This window comes from Ostreococcus lucimarinus, chromosome 21, assembly GCF_000092065.1.
Source record: "Ostreococcus lucimarinus CCE9901 chromosome 21, complete sequence".
Classification (NCBI taxonomy): Eukaryota; Viridiplantae; Chlorophyta; class Mamiellophyceae; order Mamiellales; family Bathycoccaceae; genus Ostreococcus; species Ostreococcus sp. 'lucimarinus'.
In genome coordinates, this window is record NC_009375.1 from 32,125 (window position 1) to 50,250 (window position 18,126).

At 62.3% G+C, this 18,126-nt stretch overlaps 12 protein-coding genes across 12 annotated transcripts; 7 read left to right on the forward strand and 5 right to left on the reverse strand.

Annotated features, from left to right (window-relative positions):
• Window positions 1–441: 441 nt before the first annotated feature.
• Window positions 442–1,889, forward strand: OSTLU_29641 (predicted protein). Its single transcript, XM_001422751.1, has one exon. The coding sequence runs from the start codon at window positions 639–641 to the stop codon at window positions 1,866–1,868; it is 1,230 nt and encodes a 409-aa protein (XP_001422788.1). The 5' UTR covers window positions 442–638; the 3' UTR covers window positions 1,869–1,889.
• A 256-nt stretch (window positions 1,890–2,145) lies between these two features.
• On the forward strand, window positions 2,146–3,183 carry OSTLU_19171 (predicted protein; the record flags this gene model as incomplete). Its single annotated transcript, XM_001422752.1, has 1 exon — window positions 2,146–3,183. One exon carries the CDS (start codon window positions 2,146–2,148, stop codon window positions 3,181–3,183), a length of 1,038 nt encoding a protein of 345 aa, XP_001422789.1.
• A 383-nt stretch (window positions 3,184–3,566) lies between these two features.
• On the forward strand, window positions 3,567–4,307 carry OSTLU_29643 (predicted protein; the record flags this gene model as incomplete). The annotated part of the gene is made up of 1 exon (XM_001422753.1): window positions 3,567–4,307. One exon carries the CDS (start codon window positions 3,567–3,569, stop codon window positions 4,305–4,307), a length of 741 nt encoding a protein of 246 aa, XP_001422790.1.
• A 71-nt stretch (window positions 4,308–4,378) lies between these two features.
• ELIP/CBR21a (possible early light inducible or carotene biosynthesis related protein) lies at window positions 4,379–4,807 on the reverse strand (the record flags this gene model as incomplete). The annotated part of the gene is made up of 1 exon (XM_001422843.1): window positions 4,379–4,807. The coding sequence occupies one exon, from the start codon at window positions 4,805–4,807 to the stop codon at window positions 4,379–4,381; it is 429 nt and encodes a 142-aa protein (XP_001422880.1).
• A 316-nt stretch (window positions 4,808–5,123) lies between these two features.
• On the reverse strand, window positions 5,124–7,029 carry OSTLU_29645 (predicted protein). The gene has a single exon (XM_001422844.1). The coding sequence runs from the start codon at window positions 6,658–6,660 to the stop codon at window positions 5,176–5,178; it is 1,485 nt and encodes a 494-aa protein (XP_001422881.1). The 5' UTR covers window positions 6,661–7,029; the 3' UTR covers window positions 5,124–5,175.
• A 272-nt stretch (window positions 7,030–7,301) lies between these two features.
• PPR3_21 (pentatrichopeptide repeat (PPR) protein) lies at window positions 7,302–9,191 on the forward strand (the record flags this gene model as incomplete). Its single annotated transcript, XM_001422754.1, has 1 exon — window positions 7,302–9,191. One exon carries the CDS (start codon window positions 7,302–7,304, stop codon window positions 9,189–9,191), a length of 1,890 nt encoding a protein of 629 aa, XP_001422791.1.
• A 78-nt stretch (window positions 9,192–9,269) lies between these two features.
• Window positions 9,270–10,547, forward strand: OSTLU_29647 (predicted protein). Its single transcript, XM_001422755.1, has one exon. The coding sequence runs from the start codon at window positions 9,311–9,313 to the stop codon at window positions 10,541–10,543; it is 1,233 nt and encodes a 410-aa protein (XP_001422792.1). The 5' UTR covers window positions 9,270–9,310; the 3' UTR covers window positions 10,544–10,547.
• A 112-nt stretch (window positions 10,548–10,659) lies between these two features.
• Window positions 10,660–10,995, reverse strand: OSTLU_29648 (predicted protein; the record flags this gene model as incomplete). Its single annotated transcript, XM_001422845.1, has 1 exon — window positions 10,660–10,995. The coding sequence occupies one exon, from the start codon at window positions 10,993–10,995 to the stop codon at window positions 10,660–10,662; it is 336 nt and encodes a 111-aa protein (XP_001422882.1).
• A 38-nt stretch (window positions 10,996–11,033) lies between these two features.
• ClpY_21 (ClpYQ (HslUV)-type protease, ATP-dependent subunit ClpY (HslU)) lies at window positions 11,034–12,662 on the forward strand (the record flags this gene model as incomplete). The annotated part of the gene is made up of 1 exon (XM_001422756.1): window positions 11,034–12,662. One exon carries the CDS (start codon window positions 11,034–11,036, stop codon window positions 12,660–12,662), a length of 1,629 nt encoding a protein of 542 aa, XP_001422793.1.
• Window positions 12,663–12,707: 45 nt separating this feature from the next.
• On the reverse strand, window positions 12,708–13,553 carry OSTLU_94134 (predicted protein; the record flags this gene model as incomplete). Its single annotated transcript, XM_001422846.1, has 1 exon — window positions 12,708–13,553. A coding segment is annotated over one exon (846 nt), but the record flags the coding sequence as incomplete, so codon positions are not given.
• Window positions 13,554–13,803: 250 nt separating this feature from the next.
• OSTLU_36544 (predicted protein) lies at window positions 13,804–15,760 on the forward strand (the record flags this gene model as incomplete). The annotated part of the gene is made up of 2 exons (XM_001422757.1): window positions 13,804–13,920; window positions 14,039–15,760. Coding segments are annotated over 2 exons (1,839 nt in total), but the record flags the coding sequence as incomplete, so codon positions are not given.
• Window positions 15,761–16,465: 705 nt separating this feature from the next.
• OSTLU_29652 (predicted protein) lies at window positions 16,466–17,617 on the reverse strand. The gene has a single exon (XM_001422847.1). The coding sequence runs from the start codon at window positions 17,328–17,330 to the stop codon at window positions 16,491–16,493; it is 840 nt and encodes a 279-aa protein (XP_001422884.1). The 5' UTR covers window positions 17,331–17,617; the 3' UTR covers window positions 16,466–16,490.
• Window positions 17,618–18,126: the final 509 nt, after the last annotated feature.

Sequence of the window (18,126 nt, forward strand, 5' to 3'; positions counted from 1 at the left end):
GTCCACCCTTCCTCGCGCTCGCACGCACCGCATCCCGTCTCGCATCGCTCCCGCGTCCATCATCGTCGTCCGTCCACGCCGCGGAATCCCGCGTCGTCGACGCCGTCCCTCGCATCGCGCGCGCTCGCGTTCGCGTCCCGCGCCGTCGTCGTCGTCGTCGTCGTCGTCGTCGGTCGTTCGTGCCGCCGCCTCAATCTCGACCGTTCACGCCGTGCGCGCGCGTCCAGACGTCCGCGCGTCCACGCGTCGCGCGCGACGTTCGCTCTCGAACCCTCGTCGATTCGTCGCCGCGCTCGCGCGACGTCCTCGCGCGCGCGTCTGCGGGCGGCGCGTCGTCGCGCGCGCGCGGGGTCGTATTGGTCCGTGTGGGCTTGACCGAGCCCCCACACACGCGGGTGTTTTCGGTTACCCGCGACGACCGACGCGCGCGGCGCGCGAGAGCGCGACGCGAGCGACGCGCGACGCGAGCGATGCGCGGTGACGTCGCGCGAGCGATCGCGCGGGCGTCGAGACGCGCGATGACGACGCAGACGCACGCGCGAGGCGAAAGAATGGCGATGGCGAAAACGATCGCGGCGGCGACGACGACGACGACGACGACGAGGACGACGCGCGCGAGCGCGAGCGCGCGACGGATGATGAGCGCGAACGCGTCGAAGATCACGGCGGCGCCGATGGTGTACGTGCGGGGAGAGGAGATGACGGCGTACGTCATGGATTTGATTCGCGCGAAGTGGATCGAGCCGCGCGTGGACACGACGGCGTGGCGAGAGTTTGATTTGCGAGCGAAGAATCGAGACGATACCGAAGATCAGGTGCTGCGAGACGTGATCGAGGCCGGGAAGGCGGTGAAGGCGATATTTAAGGAACCGACGGTGACGCCGACGGCGGATCAAGTGAAACGATTGGGGTTGCGAAAGAGCTGGGGGTCGCCGAACGGCGCGATGCGACGCGGATGGAACGGGATTACCATTTCTCGAGACACCATTCACATCGATGGCGTGGAATTGGGATATAAGAAACCGGTGTTCTTCGAGCGACACGCCGTGGGCGGGGAGTACGCGGCGGGGTACAAGAATGTGGGCAAAGGGACTTTGGTCACGACGTTTACGCCGAGCGAAGGCCCAGACGCGGGGAAACCTGTCGAGGTCGATTCGCGCACGATCACCGACAACGAAGCGGCGGTGGTGACGTACCACAATCCGTACGATAACGTGCACGAGCTCGCGCGTTTCTTCTTCGGTCGATGCCTCGAAGCGAAGATTACGCCGTACGTCGTGACGAAGAAGACGGTGTTCAAATGGCAAGAGCCGTTTTGGCAAATCATGAAGAAAGTTTTCGACGAAGAGTACAAGTCCAAGTTCGTCGACGCTGGGGTGATGAAGTCCGGTGACGAGCTCGTGCACTTACTGTCCGACGCGGCGACGATGAAGCTCGTGCAATGGCGCCAAGGCGGATTCGGCATGGCGGCGCACAACTACGACGGCGACGTTTTGACGGATGAGTTAGCCCAGATCCACAAGTCCCCGGGTTTCATCACGAGTAACTTGGTCGGCGTCGATGAAAACGGTACGCTTATCAAAGAATTTGAAGCCTCGCACGGCACCGTCGCCGACATGGACGAAGCGCGTCTGCGCGGCGAAGAGACCTCTCTCAATCCTCTCGGCATGGTTGAAGGTTTAATCGGCGCCATGAACCACGCCGCCGACGTTCACAACGTCGACAAAGAGCGTACGTTAGCGTTTACCGCTAAAATGCGCGCCGTGATTCACCAACTCTTCCGCGAAGGCAAAGGCACGCGCGATTTGAGCGGCCCCTCTGGTTTAACCACCGAACAATTCGTCGACGCCGTCGCCGAACGTCTTTGATTTCGATGGCGTCTCTCACACCCTTGTCATACTAGTGCCGCGTCATTATTACATCACATCACCACCATTAGGCTCGCGCTTTCGATCGCGTCGCGTTTCCCATCGAACGAGCGCGCGGCGAGACGTTTTCGTCCCCGAACCGCGCTCTCGACGACGTCCTAACCCTGGACATTAACGTCGGTATCGTCGTAATTTGACCCTAACGCTGGCGTCACTCGCCGTCGAACGACGCCCGCGTCGTCTGCAATCGCGCATCGCTCGACGAATCGCACGAACGATGAGCTTTGCCACCCAAGCGGCCGCGTCCGACGGCGCTAAGAAGCCGCAAGAGCCCAAGGCGCCGGTAAAAGCCGTCGAACTCGACGGCGGCGCCGCGCTCAAGATCATGAAACATTGCGCCGACGCCGCGCCCGGGAGCGCGACCGGACAGCTGTTGGGGCTGGATATCGGCGCGAGCCTCGACGTGACGGCGTGCTTTCCGTTTCCCAAGGTGACCGCGGACGATCAGTACGATCCGGACGGCTCGTTCGCCGCGGAGGAGGGCGCGGCGTATCAACTCGACATGATGCGGTGCTTGCGAGAGATTAATGTGGATTCGAACATCGTTGGATGGTATCAGAGCACGTATCTCGGGACGTTTTATAACGAGGAACTCATCGCGACGTTTTTGTCCTACTCCGAGAGCTTGCAGCGCTGCGTGTGCGTGGCGTACGATCCGACGTACGCGGAGCAAGGCGTGTGCGCGTTGAAGGCGTTGAAACTGAGTGAAAAGTTTATCGAGGCGTATAAGAATGGCAACGGAGAGTTGACCGTGGAACAGATTCATGAGAAAGGGTTGAAGTGGAATGATGTCGTGGTGGAGGTGCCGCTGACGATTAGGAATAGCGCGCTCGCCACGGCGGTGATGGGCGAGTTGATGCGAGACAAGGATGTGACGCTCAACGACACCGATTACGAGAGATTGGATTTGAGCACGGCGCCGTTCGTGGAGGAGAACATGAAGTTGCTCGGCGAGTGCATGGAGGATTTCGCGAACGAGCAGCAGCGTGTGGCGTATTACCAGCGCAACATGCAGCGGTACCAGTCGCAACACGCCCACTGGTTGCACAAGCGTCGTCAAGAAAACGCGCGTCGACGCGCCGCAGGGGAGGACTTGCTTCCGGAAGAAGATCCCAACTACAAAGCTCCGCAACCGCCGAGTCGCTTGGAGAACTTTTTGATCACCAACCAAGTCGCTGAGCACGTGACTCACCTCGAAAATTTCACCAAGAAGACGTCGGCCAAGCTCGATTTGGTCACCGCGCTGGGGAAGTAAAGTCGTAGCACATCACTCATCTTGTTGCAACAACACACGAAGACGCTAGCAGTTTTGGCACTTCCTGACGTCTCCACGCGTCTACCGTTCACGCATCGAACTGTCGGCGTCCCGAGCGCGCGCCGAGGCGTTGACTCGCGTCTCGCGCGTCCGCCGCGGCGCCTCCCTCACACACCGACTCCGCGCGTCCCTCGACGGCGCGCGCTCGACGCGAACGCATCACGGTCGCGATGATGGTGGCCATCCCCCCCGCCCTCGCGCGCGCGCACGACGCGTTCGCGACGCTGGAACCGTTCCTCGCGCCCCTGGGCGAGTGGACCGCGAAAGTCGTCACCGGAAACCCCGCGCACGACGTCGCTCGCGCGCTATTCACGTACTACTTCATGTCCATCGCGTGTAACGCGTTCATCATGCTCGTGTCCCTGTGTTTCAGCCGCAGAGTCGTCGGGGCGAAGCGTTTCGACGCGATGAAGCCGCACGAGCGAACGACTTGGCACACGAATTTGTGCACGTTTTGGCCCGCGTTCGCGGTCACGGCGTACGCGCTGCCGGCGATCGCGACATTTTCGGGGAAGAGCGATTCGTTCGTGAGCGATGTGAGCGCGCTGACGTCGAAGGCGTGTGGGTTGTCGATCGGTTACATGACGTGGGACTTGGGAGTGATTTTAGCGCGTTGGGACGATCAAGTCGTGGCGTATGGAGGGAAAGGCGCGCTGTACTTGTTCATCGTGCATCACGTGTTTTCCATCGTGCTGTGGCCGTACGCGCTGATGCGACACTTGTGCGCGTATCACATAAACTATTTTCTCGTGAGCGAGGTGACGAATTTTAACATGTCGCTTCGATGGATTTTAGCGGCTCTAAACATGTCCAACACGAAACTGTATTTGATCAACGGCTTGGCGTGGATTCCATTGTTTTTGGGCGTCCGCGTGGTTGTCATACCGCGACTTTTCGCGGCGTACATGAACTCGGATTGGGGAGTATTGACGACGCCACAATACTACGCCGCGCTTTTGACGCTTCCCATTCCGTCGCTCTTAAACTTGTATTGGGCGCAACAAATCGTCGTCGGAGCGGCGAAATTCTTAATCACGGGCGAGGACGTGCTGAAACAAGATTAGTTCTCGCGTAGCAAACAGGTTGTAAACGAGGGCAAAGTTAAGAAATGCTTTGTGCGTAAAAAATACATGGTCTAAAACGGCGCCGTCACGCCTCTCGCGGACAACTCCGCGTACACCTCGTAAGCGATGGCTAACATCGCTAATCGTCCATGAATCATCTCCTTACGCGCGGTGAAGATTCCGACATCCTTCTTACTTTTGGGATCGCCGCCGTACGTCTTCCCCAAAAAGCTCGGCGCCGCCGACGCCGCGGCGACCACCGCCAACACCGCCGCGAACAACAACACGTGATCGTGCGCTTGCGTCACGAACCCCGTTCCCGTGGTGTACTGCCGCCACAGTCCGCACACGATCCCAATCTGCGCCGCTCGTCCGTTTACCGTCTCGGGCGCCCAACCCGAGAACGCCAGCGCGTCGAACGCGCTTCTTCCCTCCACGCGTCCTCCTCGCGCGTCTCGCGTCGCCTTCGCGCGCTCAAGAGCCTCACTCACGGGCACCATGACGTTATCGTTCGCTTTCGGCGCCTCCACCGCGCTCGATCGCACCGCTCGACGTCGCTGTTCGTTCGGTGGCGGAGTCGACGTCGACGAACTCGACGCCGCCGCCGCGTCTTTTCGACGGAACGGACACGCCGACCCGAGCGCGCACGAGCGCACGGCGGTGTACATTTTCGCGCGCGCGACTTTTCGGGGCGAGCGTCGCGGAGTGCGGCGGTGGCGACGCGCCACTGAAAAGTGTGCGGCGCGTGGACAGACTGTGCGTCGCGTCGCGTCGAGGGTCGCAAAATTTTAATTCGTTTTACATGATTAGCGTCGACGCCGACGCGGGCCGACGTCGCGATGATGAACATTGATGCGCGCGATCGCGATCACGGCCCCGAGGCGCAGAGCTTGGCGCCGAAAGCCACGCACGAAAAGAATTTCGCCTTGACGAGGACGAAGAGCCAGTGCAGCGAACCGTTTGGCTGAATGCTCGTCGTGAAACTCACGAGGACGCTGACTATGGTGAACAGAAGACCGTACGTCGCGATGCGTTCGTTGATGCGCTGTAAGCGCACTTCCACGGATGCTTGGACGAGGGAAGTGGTGCGCTCGAGGGCGTCGCTGAGAATTTTCGCTTGCTCGGCGACGGCGTAGATGGTGCTCACCGCCGGGTCGATGCGCTTCTTGACGAAGAGCGGTAAGAAGCGAATCTCGTACCCGAGACGCGTGAAACTGGCTTCTGCTAGGCGAAGCTCGATGATCTCGAGATACGACGCCGTCGTGAGGGCGACGAGCTTCGTTCGCGTCACGAGCTGCGTGATGGCTTGCTCGAGTTCGGTGATTTGCGTCACAAACTCTTGCTGGTCTTTGTGCCCGCGCGCAGTGGCTTTCGATCGGCGCAGCTCGCGCGATAGCGTTTCGTACCGCTCGTTCAAGCCGGCTAGAAGTGGGAACTTGGACTTGGCCATGGGTAAACGTTGCAGAATCATGAGTCGATATTGCTCGAGGGCGAAGAAGCGTTGCAACTGTCGCCCCGCGCGAATAAACGTGCTGTCTCCCGGGGGCACGACCACGAGCGTGGTCATCGCGCCCGAATCATCGAGCTCATAGTTGGCAAACATGCGACTCCCATCGCCTATGCCACATCCCACGAGCGAGCCGGCGTCCCATTCCAATACCGCGTCTTCCTCGTCCATCGACGCGTTGACCTTGTCCTCGTACAGCGTCGATCCGAGCGCTTTGCGAATGGCGTTCAATTCTTTCAGCGTCGGCTCTTCGCTTCGCGATGGCTGCGAAAGCTGTCTAAATACCGCGTGATTCACCAAGAAAACCTTGCCCGGAATGTCAGCCAACCAATCGTGCGGTAACAACCACTGCCACGGCGTGATGCGCGTTCCGAGCGACGCCTTCATGTTCCCCGGACCGCTCAGCGTGATCGTCTCGAATTCCGTGTGCCTTTGCATGCGTAAGTTGAACCCAGAGCCAAGATTCAGCGTGACGTCGGACCAACCGCGTTCGATACCGTCGAGCGTTTCTTCCACGAGCTCCTTCGGCATGGTGTAGTGCGCCAAGAGTTGCTCGATGCACTCGCGATACGCCAACCCTTCCTCGCGCGTGAACTTCCCGGTTTCATCGTACTCGCGATACCACGCTATGTGTAGAACTTCACCCTTCAACGGCACAAACGGTCGCGACCGCGTCTCCGCGCTCAACGCTCGCCTTTGTCCGAGCCCGCGGTCCGCCGTCGACTTCTTCGCCTCTCGTCCCTCCGCGTCCTCGTCCACCGACTCGCTCGTCGACGCCTCGCTCGCGCCGGCGTCACCGTTCGCACCATCATCCACCACCACCGCGGACGCGTCCTCGCCCTCCATCGCTTCGACGTCCTCGTCCCGAACGCTCGTCGTTCGCGCGTCGCTCGCGCGCGTCCTCGTCCCGCGCGTCGTCGCGCTCGACCCGTCCCGCGCGTTCCAAGCGTCGAGCCATCGCGATGCGCGCGTCGCGCGCGCCGCGCGCATCGCGTCTTCAACGCGCGCGCGCGCCGCGTCGTCGCCGATCGTCGCGCGTCGCGTCGCGCGCGCGTCGAAACCGCTTTCCGAACGCCCCCTCTCGAGCGCGCGTCGCGCCTTCGTCCGTCGCGCGCGTCGCGCGTCGCGCGCGACGACGCGCGCCGGCGCGCGCGCGGGCGCGACGCGCATGTTCGCGGCGACGCGCGTCGAGCGCGCGATCGCGCGTCGCGAATTGACGCGCGGCGCGGCGTCGCCGCGACTCTTATCCGTCCCGGTCGCACTCACGCGCGCGCGACGGCGACGCGCGCGCGCGAGCGACGCGCGCGGGCGGCGACATGCGGTGGGTGCGCGCGGAGCGCGACGCGCGCGCGCGCGCGTCGAACGCGGCGCGCGGGGAGGCGCAATCGCGCGATGAAGACGCGCGCGCGTCGACGTCGGCGGATGCCGAAGCGGCGCGGGCGGCGTCGCTGCGCCCGGCGACGCGGGCGAACGTTCGACGGGAGATCATGACGATGAACGACGGCACCGAACGCGAGATCACGGTGGACGCGCGGTTTAAGTGCGCGAAGTGCGCGCGCGGGAGCTCGTGCTTCGCCGTGCACCGAGCGACGAGCGCGGTGAGCGGGATGCGAGCGAAACGGCGGTATAACGAACGGAAAAAGGCGAAAAAGACGAAGAGTAAATACGCGTCGGACGTCGAGGGCGGCGGGCGAGGGTCGAGGGCGCGCGCGGACGCGGATCCGGTCGGGGCGACGCTGGCGCTGATACGAGACGGACACAGGCCGACGGCGAAGACGTTTACGGCGGTGATTAGCACGCTAGGCGCGATGGGACGCGCGAAAGAGGCTTTGGACGATGTGTTGCCGATGATCGAGGAGTATGGCGATGACGTCGATGTGGCGGTGTGGAACGCCGTGGCGCACGCGTTTTGCGCCGGCGGAGACCCGGCGGGGGCGGAGAAAATCGTGGATAGAATGGTCGGCGAAGACGGCGTGGGCGTGAACGGGGCGACGCATCCGGAGATCATATACACGTACGCGAAGCGTGGAGAGGCAAATAGAGTGTATAGGTTGATCAGACGAATGTCGAGCGAGCATGGAATAATCCCAGACGAACGCGCGTATAACGCGTTTTTGCGAGGCTTGTGCGAGCGGGACGATCTCGAGGACGCCGAGGAAGTGCTCAGACGATGGAACAACGAAAAGTTCGACTTGGAGCGACAGAGTGACCGCGGTGGGCGAGTGTCGAAGCCGAGCGCGGCGTCATACGGGTTACTCATCGACGCGTGGACGCGTCGCGGAAACATGCTCGCCGCGCGCAAGCTTTTACAACAGATGCAATGGGAGCGCATCGCGCCCTCACTGCCGCTGTTTAACATGCTCATAGACGGATACCTCAAGCAAGAAAACATGCGCGCTGCGGAAGGGCTGTTTCGCGAGCTCGAATCGAGTGGAACGTGGGATATGGAGTCGTTGGGGATCAAACCAGACAACGTGACGTACACGTTGTTTTTAGATTATTGGGCGAATCAAGGCCAAGTCGACGCGTGCGAGCGAATCTTCAATCGCATGCATCGCAAGGAAGTCGCGCCAGACGTCACAGCTTACGGGACGTTGGTAAAGGCGTACGCGCGCGCGCGCGATTCCGACGGCGCTGAGGCGGTTTTGGATCGACTCGCCGAGGCAAAGGTGGCTCCGTCGGTGGCTATTTACAGCGCCGTCGTCGCCGCACATTGTACGATTGGTAACATGTCGCGCGCGCGCGACGTACTCGAGCGCATGTTCGACGCGGGCTTGCGCCCGAACGAGCGTACGTTCGCTCATTTCGCGTGGGGATACGGCCAACTGGAAGACATCAACGGTATTGCCGAGGTGGCGAAGTTAATGCTCGCGAGCGGGCTCAAACTCAAGGGTGCGAACCGCACCGCCATCGTGCGCGCGTGCGAAGAGTGCGGAATGAGCATGAGCGCCGTACAAGCGCTGCTGGATCGAATCAATCCCGAAATGACGCAGCGCAAGGGCGTGTGGAAACGAGACGGCGGCGAGCCGAAACCCAAATCCAATCGAGCCGCCGCCGCCGCCGCCGACGAGGACCTCGAACCGTCAACGCTCGAACCGACGAAGACGAAAGAAATCTACGGAGGTCCGGAGTCCACCGCGCGTCGGGTGTCGCTTTCCCAGCGTGTAGAGTCCCTCGACGAAGACGACGACGACGGCGATACGGGCGCCGTGGACGCGCCGCCGGCGAGCTCGGATTGGCCTCGCAAAGTCTCCACTCGCGCCGTCGCCATCGCGCACCGCGCGTCCTCGCGCGCGCGCCCTATCCGTCGCACATTTACACGAACGAACGCGCGCGCGTTCGCGATCACGCGAGCCCTCGGCGCTGCTTCGATGTAATGTCAAACCGCTTCGCTTAGCTTCGCTCGCGTTCTCGCGCTTCGCCTCGCCGCGCGCCTCACCGCATTCATCGTCGCACCACCGTCGTCCGCGCGGGACGCGGCGCGCGCGCTCGCGCGATGGCACCACCGCACACCGACCTCCCGATCCGCGTGCTCGCGTGCGACGAGCTCGGATACGTCCGCGCGTTCGCCACGGACCCCGCCGCCGGCGGCGACGCGGCCGAAGACTTGACGCTGATTGGGAAATTCGGCGCGCTCGACCGCGCGCGACGCGCGGTGCGCGCGCGCGCGGTGTGCGAATTGCGCGGCGCGAGCGATGCGAGCGGACCGCGGGTGGTGTGCGCGCGAAAAGGCGGCGCGGTGGAGGTGATGGAGGCGAGGAGCGGGACGCGCTCGACGGCGACGTTGACGCTGTCGAAAGAAATCGTCGACGCGCACGCGTGGTGCGAGGGAGACGAGCGTGGAACGTCGTGGGAACGCATGCACGTCGTCGCCGTGCACGACGACGGTGAGGTTGGGGTGCATGGAATCGTGAATGAATACGGCGACGAAACGTGGCGAGAAACCGGGACGTTTCGAGCGTGCGGCGACGCGACGAGCTCCGATCTCGACGCAAGATTGGGGAGATTGGTGCTGGGAGGTAAGGGCCAAGGGAACGATGTCGTGGTGTACGACGTACACGAACAGAAACGGACGTATAAGGCGAAACCACCTCCGCCAAATTGGTTGGGGTACCGAGCGCCGCCTTGGGTGAGCGCGACGTGTTTCGCGTCGACGAGCGAATGCGCGCGCTTCTTCGTCGGCACGGGAGAGCATAGATTTAGACACTACGATACGCGCGCGGATAAGCGCGCGGTGCTGGACTTGGACGTCGGTAAGGGCGTGATCACGAGCGTGGCGAGCTCGGCGGATGGTTACGAGGCGTACGTCGCCAACGCTCGCGGGATGTTTGAAATCGTCGATCTTCGCGCGGGAAAAACGCGAGGGAAGTTTAAGGGAAACTCCGGGAGCATTCGTCAAGTCGCGGTCCATCCCGACGGCGCGCACGTGGCGTGCGCGGGTTTGGATCAATACGTGCGCGTCTACGACACCGCGACGCGCAAGTGCGTCGCCTCTGCGTACGCCAAGCAACCGCTCACGGCCATCGTCTTCGACGCCCACACGCCAGCGTTTGAGGCGGCGAGCGTCAAAAAATCGTCAAAAAAGAAGAAACGAGCGCCCGACGTCGACGACGACGACGCTCGCGCGGAAAAGAAAGCCAAGAAGAAGAAGAAGAAGATTCGCGAGTGCGCCGTCGCCGTCGACGACGCCGCGCCGAAGAAGAAGAAGAAGAAGAAATCCAAAGAATGACGCCACACGACGTTCAATTCCGTACGTTCAAGTTTAATTCTCTACGCTAGCGTTACACATTACTCGATACAACTCACGCGCGTCGCTTCGACCGCGACTCCGCGCGTCTCGCGCTCTCAGTGCACGATTTTCGCCCCCCCCCCGAACGCCCCCTTTCTCGCGAACCGCACCGCCATCGGCTCGACGACCCCTTCCCCTCGCGCCCACGCGCCCTCGCGCGCCTGTCTCGCCCCCTGCAGCGCCCACAGCACGACGCTCGCGATCGCCAACACGACGAGTTTCCACAGTTTGTTTCGCAACCGCTGCTTCATGACGCTCGGCGTCGGCGCGCCCACGCGCACGACGTCGCCGTGCAGCAGATCGCGCACGCGCGGATGGAGCACGTCTTCGGGATCGACGCCGAGCGTCGACGGCGTCGCGCGCGCGCCCGCCCGCGTCAGCGACGTCGGCATGGCGCCATTGAGTGACGCGGGCGTCTCGACGCGTCGCGATGTCCCGGCGCGCGTTCGGCGCGCTCGCGCGCGCGTGGCGCGCCGCGCGCGACGCGGACGTCGACCAACGATGCGCCGCGACGCTCGCCGCGCGCGCGACGACGACGACGACGACGACGACGACGACGACGACGAAAACGCACCGCGGCGAGCGACCCTACGGCGCGACGGGACCGTCGCGCGTCGCGAAACCGCCGAAACCGCCCACGAAGCGGTCGACGATCGACGTGACGATCGACGTGACGCCCGCGGACGCGCGCGACGGGCGAGACGCGAGGGAAGAGGACGGACGCGGTGGGTTGACGCCCGAACGCGCGACGGCGCTGCTGGACAAGCACATCGTCGGACAGACGGAGGCGAAGCGGGCGTGCGCGGTGGCGCTTCGGAATCGATGGCGGCGACACAGGATCGGGAAACCGATGCGAGACGAAATCGTGCCGAAAAATATCCTGATGATCGGCCCGACGGGGTGCGGGAAGACGGAAATCGCGCGACGATTGGCGAAGATTACGGATTCGCCCTTCGTAAAGGTGGAGGCGACGAAATTTACAGAGGTTGGATTTCACGGGCGAGACGTCGATCAGATCATTCGAGATTTGGTGGATAATGGGATCGCGGTGACGAAACAAAAGATGCGCGCGAAGTTTGAAAAGTTTGTGGAGGAGTTGATCGAGAATAAAATTTTAGATTTTGTGTGCGGGGAGGGGGCCAACGACGAGACGCGCGAGGCGTTTCGGACGTTGTATCGAGACGGTACTTTGGACGATCGCACGATCGAGGTTGAGTTGCCGGATTCGGGTGGGCAAAACATGAAGATCGACCCGAGCGGGGGACCGATTCCCATTCACGAATTAGTCATCAAGGTTGATAAATTGTTCGGAAACCGCAAGAGCACGTCCAAGCGTAAAATGACGGTGGCCGAGTGCAAACCTTTGATCGAAGAGATGGAGTTTGACAACTTGTTGTCCGCGGAGACGATCGCGAAAGAGGCGATCACGGCGGTGGAGAACGATGGGATCGTGTTCATAGATGAGATTGATAAGATTGTGTCGTCGAGCGATTACCGTCACGGCGCCGACGCGAGCTCCGAGGGCGTGCAGCGCGACTTGTTGCCGATCATCGAAGGCTCCGTCGTGAGCACGAAGCACGGCAACGTCAACACCGACCACATCTTGTTCATAGCCTCCGGAGCGTTCCACAGCGCGAAACCGAGCGACATGCTCGCCGAGTTACAGGGACGATTGCCCATTCGCGTCGAGCTCAAAGGTTTGACCGAGCGCGACTTGTACCGAATTTTAACCGAACCGGAGATGAACATGATCGCGCAACAAAAGGCGCTCATGAAGACGGAAGGGATCGATTTAGAGTTCACGAACGAAGCGATCGAGCACATCGCGAGCATCGCGGCCAAGGTGAACAAAACGGTCGACAACATCGGCGCCAGACGACTGCACACCGTGCTCGAACGCATCGTCGAGGATTTGTCGTTTGACGCGCCCGAGAGATATGCGAAATTCGTCGCGGCGGGCGGCAAAGGCGAGCTGCAGGTCAAGATTGGCGTCAAAGATATCGACGACGCGATCGGCAACATGCTCAAGCAAGAGGACTTGAGTCGATTTGTACTTTAGGGAAACGTTTCATCGTCATCGCTTGTTTTTTAATCACAACAATCATCAGTCATCCATTTTACTACCATCGTCTGGATCGTTGCCCGTCGGCGACGGCGGCTTCGCGCCTTCGTCCATCGCTCGCGTCGGTCGCACGTAGCTGCTCTTATACCGGCGACCGCGTCGCGCGACGCATTCGTACAATCGCGTTTGGTACGAATCCGCGTCCTCTCGTTCGTCGCGCAGCAACTTGGTCGAGGCGGCGTACGCGCCGCCTGCCCGGCATTCAAAGCACACGATGCGCGTCGAACACCCCGCGTTCTTGCCCTCCCCGTGGATCGGAGGAAACACCTCGGGCGGTTGGCACCGTCCGTGAAACATTCTTTCGCACCCGACGCACTCGTGCAGCAAATCCGCCACCGTTCCGATGGACGTTTGAATCCCCCCCCCGCAGTTCCCGCACGTCCCGCGCGTCAAATCCTCCTCGTGCGCCGCCTCGTACTCCAAAAAATAATTCTCATACGCCGTCAGCATGCGATTCCCGCAATCCGTCATCGTGTGATTTTCGTAGTGATTAAACATGTTTCTGAAAATCTCCGCCGCCTTGATTCGCTCCTTCGCGCTCGTCCTCGACGCGAACCCCCCCAGCGAGCACACCTGTCGGTACAGGTGCAAGCAATCCAGCGGCGCACCCGTGCGCCCGACGACTCGATCCAAATTCGCCCAGCACTGCTCCCAATCCCGTCCTCGCTCCTGATGAAACCGCATCAAATCAAACGTGAAATCCTCCAGCGAGCACGCCGCCAGCGCCGGTCGTCGCCACGCCGCGCTCGCGATCGTCCCGCGTCCGCGGCGCGTCCACGCCGGGCAAAACCCATCGTCGCCGTCGTCCCGTCCCGTCGGCGTCTTCACCGCCGTCGTCGCCGCCGTCGTCGTCGTCGTCGTCGTCGTCGTCGTCGTCGCGCGCGTCCCGTCGTCGTCGTCGTCGCCGTCGATCGCGGTCGTCGTCGCGCCCGCGCGTCGCGCGTCGTCGTCGCGCGTCGCGGCGTCCATCGTCGTCGTCGCCGACGCGACGCGCGACGCGCGTCGTCGTCGCGCGATGGCGTCGCGATTCGACGCGCGCGCGCGTCACATCGGCGCGCCGATCGAGGCGTCGAATCCGATGTTCGGCACGCTCGGAAGCCTGTTCGCGAGCGGACCGAGGCTGAAGTACGACCTCGGGCGCGAGTTCGCGTGTCGCGCGTTCGGCGTGTGGACGCACCGACGCGGGACGTGCCAGGTGCGACGAACGAACGCGACGCGACGCGAAGGATGAGTGAATGAATGAATGAATGAATGAATGAATGAATGAATGAATGCGTCTGATGACGATGATTGACGAAAGGAAACGCGCGCAGGAGACGGGAGAGGAACACTCGATATTCACGTTTCACGCGGACGTGAATCGCGATCAACAGCGGGTGAGGCTGGCGAAGAACGGGGCGCGACGGATGAAGACGCTTCGACACCCAAACGTGCTGCTGGTGAAGGACGTGATCGAGATCGAGAGCGGGAACGAGCTGACGATACACGTCGTGACGGAGGCGGTGACGCCGCTGGAGGCGCACCTGCGGGAGGCGCCGATCGGGGGGGGGGGGAACGGGCAGAGGGATGATTATTTTTCGCTCGGGGTGCGGGAAATCGCGACGGCGGTGGCGTTCTTGAGCAACGATTGTAAGCTCGTGCACGGGGGGGTCGGGCTGAGCGCGGTGGTGGTGACGGAGCGGTTAGACTGGAAGTTACACGGGTTCGATCTGTGCAGCGAGCTGGAGAGCATCGGACACGGGGTGAACGGGGACGCGGCGCTCATTCGCGGGGCGTATCTGGTGCCGGATCAATACAAGCCGGAGGAGTACAGAAGGGGAGACTGGGTGATCATTCCCGAAGGGCCGCCGTGGGCGATCGACGCGTGGGGGTTGGGATGCTTGATTCAGGAGGTGTACAGCGGCGGCGCTCTGCGCGGGACGGACCAGTTGCGCGAGATTGATCAAATCCCAAAGTCGCTGCTGAAGGATTATCAGCGTCTTCTCGGCTCGCAACCTGCGCGACGGTACAACCCGAAGAAGCTCATCGAGAACAAAGAGGCGTTTTCGAACAAGCTCGTGGAGACGATCACGTTCATCAACAACTTGGCGTTGAAGGATTCGATTGAAAAGGAACGATTCTTCGGCCACCTGCCGCGCGTGTTGGAGCAACTCGCCCAGGCGCCCGTGCAAAAGAAAATCTTACCCATGTTGTGCGACGCGCTGTCGTTTAATCAAGCGCCGCATCAAGCCATCTTACCCATGCTCCTCGCCGCAGAGGAGGTTCCGCGCGATCAGTATCAAAAACTCGTCATCCCGACGGTCATGAAGCTTTACGAGGCGCCGGATAAGATGATTCGACTGGATTTGTTGGAAAATTTGACGCGATATGCCGACCACGTGCCGGATGCCATGATGGATGATCCGTTGTACGAACGTCTACAGACCGGCTTCGCGCACAACGACTCCAACGTGCGCGAGATGACGCTGAAGGGGGCGCTGACGTTGGTGCCGCGACTCTCCGAGCGCGTCATCACGGCGTCGCTTTTGAGGCATTTGAGCAAGTTGCAGATTGATGAAGATCCGGCGATTCGCGCCAACACGACGATTTGCCTAGGAAACATCGCAAAGTATTTGAGTCAAGCGACGGCGAAGCGGGTGTTGCTGAACGCGTTCACAAGATCGCTCAAGGATGGATTTCCGCCCGCGCGACTGGCGGGTCTCATGGCGCTCGAGCACACGACGCAATATTATGAACCGTTAGAAGTGAGCCAGCGGTTGATCCCAGCGCTCGCGCCGCTCATGACGGACATCGAAAAAGACGTGCGAACGCGCGCGTTCACCGTACTTGAGTTGTACGTGCAAGGGTTAAAAGGGCACTCAGAGGCGCTCGAACTCGGCCCCGAAGCGGCGGCGGCGCACGTCGAGGCGCAACAACAGAAAGGGCACGCGAACGCGGCTAAACGCGCGGCAAACATGCTTTCGTGGGCTGTGAACATGGCAGCGACGAAAATAGGCGGACCAGATGACGCGCACGAACCGGTTGATCTTCAGAATGAACGATTGATGGCGAAATCATTCAGTTCGGCGGCGCCGCCGCCGAAGTTGTACGGCGAGAGCCCGCGAACTTCGACGCAAAACACGCCGGCGACGTCTCTTGGACCATCGCCTGCGAAAGCCATGACATCAAACGCGTACGACTCGAGTCGCCGAACGATCGAGGCGGCGGCACAAAAGGTGAGCGCGCTGTCCATGGGGAACGAAGACTTGGAGGACGACGACGACGACGGATGGGGCGATTTAGACGTCGTCGATCCCGCGGAAGAAGCCGCCCGCGCGCGATTGAACTCACGCGCGGGTTCGAGCGCGCGAGCGCCGATGAAAACATCCATACCCAAAGTGGCCAGTCACGAGAGCGATGGTTGGGGTGACGACGACCTGTTCGAGGACATGAGCGCTCCGGCGCCGCCGAAACCGTCGGCGAAGCCGCCGTCCCAGGCGCCGCGCGCGTCGTCGGGATTCAGCGGTGCGCGGTCGATGGGGGCGACCGGCCACGCTAGTATCGGTGGTGTGCGCCGTCCACCGTCGAGTGGATCGCTCGGGGGCGGCGTGCGCTCGATGGGAGGCGCCAAACCGCCGCCGATGAAGCTCGGCGGCGCCAAGACGTTGTCGAAGAACGACATCGATCTCGAGGCCATGCTCAACGGATAGTTTTAGTTAGACCCTACGTTCTGTTTCGATGATGTACAACAGTAAACTACTAACGTCTATATTCTTGATCCCATCGTCAGTGACGCTGTTGTTGGTAGTCCCCTTCGATGAGCGCTCCGTACATGGACAAATCGGTGTCGATGGCGCGTTTGAAGACTTCGGCGATGACGCCCTTCTCCGCGCGCTCGAGGTCGCGCTTGATCCAGTCACCACCGTCATCGATAGTGTTACCACCAGCGTCGACTTGCGAGTACAGATAAATATCCTCAAGCCTATGCGCCAGCAAACGAGCGCGCGCGATTTCCCAGGAAACCACGTACGGGTTCGCCTGCGGACGCGACGTGCGCACGGCGTGCAGCGCCGCTTCCAAATCAAACATCTTGACAAAGGTCAAATAACCGACCACGGTGAGCGATGCGCGATTGATCCCCGCCGTGCAGTGCACGTACGTGCGCTTACCCATCGCTTGAAACGCCGCCAACTTCCGCACCGCCTCGGGTAACATCTTCGCCTGGTCCAGTCGATCGAAATCGCGCACGTTCACCTGCACGATCATCACTCCTCGTTCGATCGCTCGCCTTCGCACGCTCTGCCAATCGATCTCCATCGCCGCGTGACACAACGAGCACTGCAAGCACACGATCGCCTCCACTCCCGCTTCGTCGACCAACCGGTCCACGTCCTCCGCGTTTCGCGGGCACGACCCGATGAGCACCCGCGCGCGCGCCATGTCCTCCTTCGTCGGTTCCTCGATCACCCTTCCCCGCGTATCGAACATCACGTGATCCCAATTCAGCGTCCACGACCACGATCCCGGCGCCGGGGCGTCCCCGCCTCGCGGCGGTCGTTTCTCCTCCACGCCCGCCGCCGCGCTCTCCGCCGCGCGCTTCTCGTACCCGCTCGCCTCGTCCCTCATCGCGTCGTCGCTCGCCTCGCTCGCGCGCGTCACCGCGACGCGTCGCCGCGCGATCGCCCGCGCCTGTCGCCTCGCGTTCGTCGCGCGCGTCGCCCCGCGCGCGACGCGCGCCGTCGATCGTCGCGCGGCCGTTCGCGCCATCATCGCCGTCGCGATCGCCTCGCGCGTCCGAGCGTCGCCTTCGACGCGCGCGGTGACGCGCGCGAGGCGCGCGCGGCGTCTCGCGCGCGCTCGAACGCCCTGCGCGCGGCGTCGAGGCGCGCGCAGGGCGTCGTTCGTCGCGGAATGCGGCCGACGAATGTTCGTGAAATGCGGCGACGAACGAGACATCGAGGCGCGCGCGACGCGACGCGCGACCCTCGCGCGCGCGCGACGCGAGCGACGGTCGATGGTTGTCTCGAACGACGCGCGCGCGCGCGAGGAGGACGTCGTCGCGCGCGCGCGCAGAGAAAATCGCGACACGGCGACGGCGCTGGTGACGATTTGGAAATCGCGATGCGAGGCGCTCACGCGCGATCTCGAGCACGCGCACGGAACGTACGAGGAGATAAAGAGAGAATTGTTTCGAGCGCGCGAGGACGCGCGAGAGGCGGCGGCGGTGCGAGAGGAGATGGAAAATGAGTTGACGAGGACGCGGCGGCTGTCAGAGTTGAATTCAAACGCGAACGCGAGCGCGGAGGCGGAGATTCGGTCGTTACGACGCGCGGTGGAGGAGGGAAATCGCGAAAGAGACGCGCTGGATGTGGAATGTCGCGCGTTTCGAGGAGAGTTGGCGGCGAACGCGGAGAACGCGGAG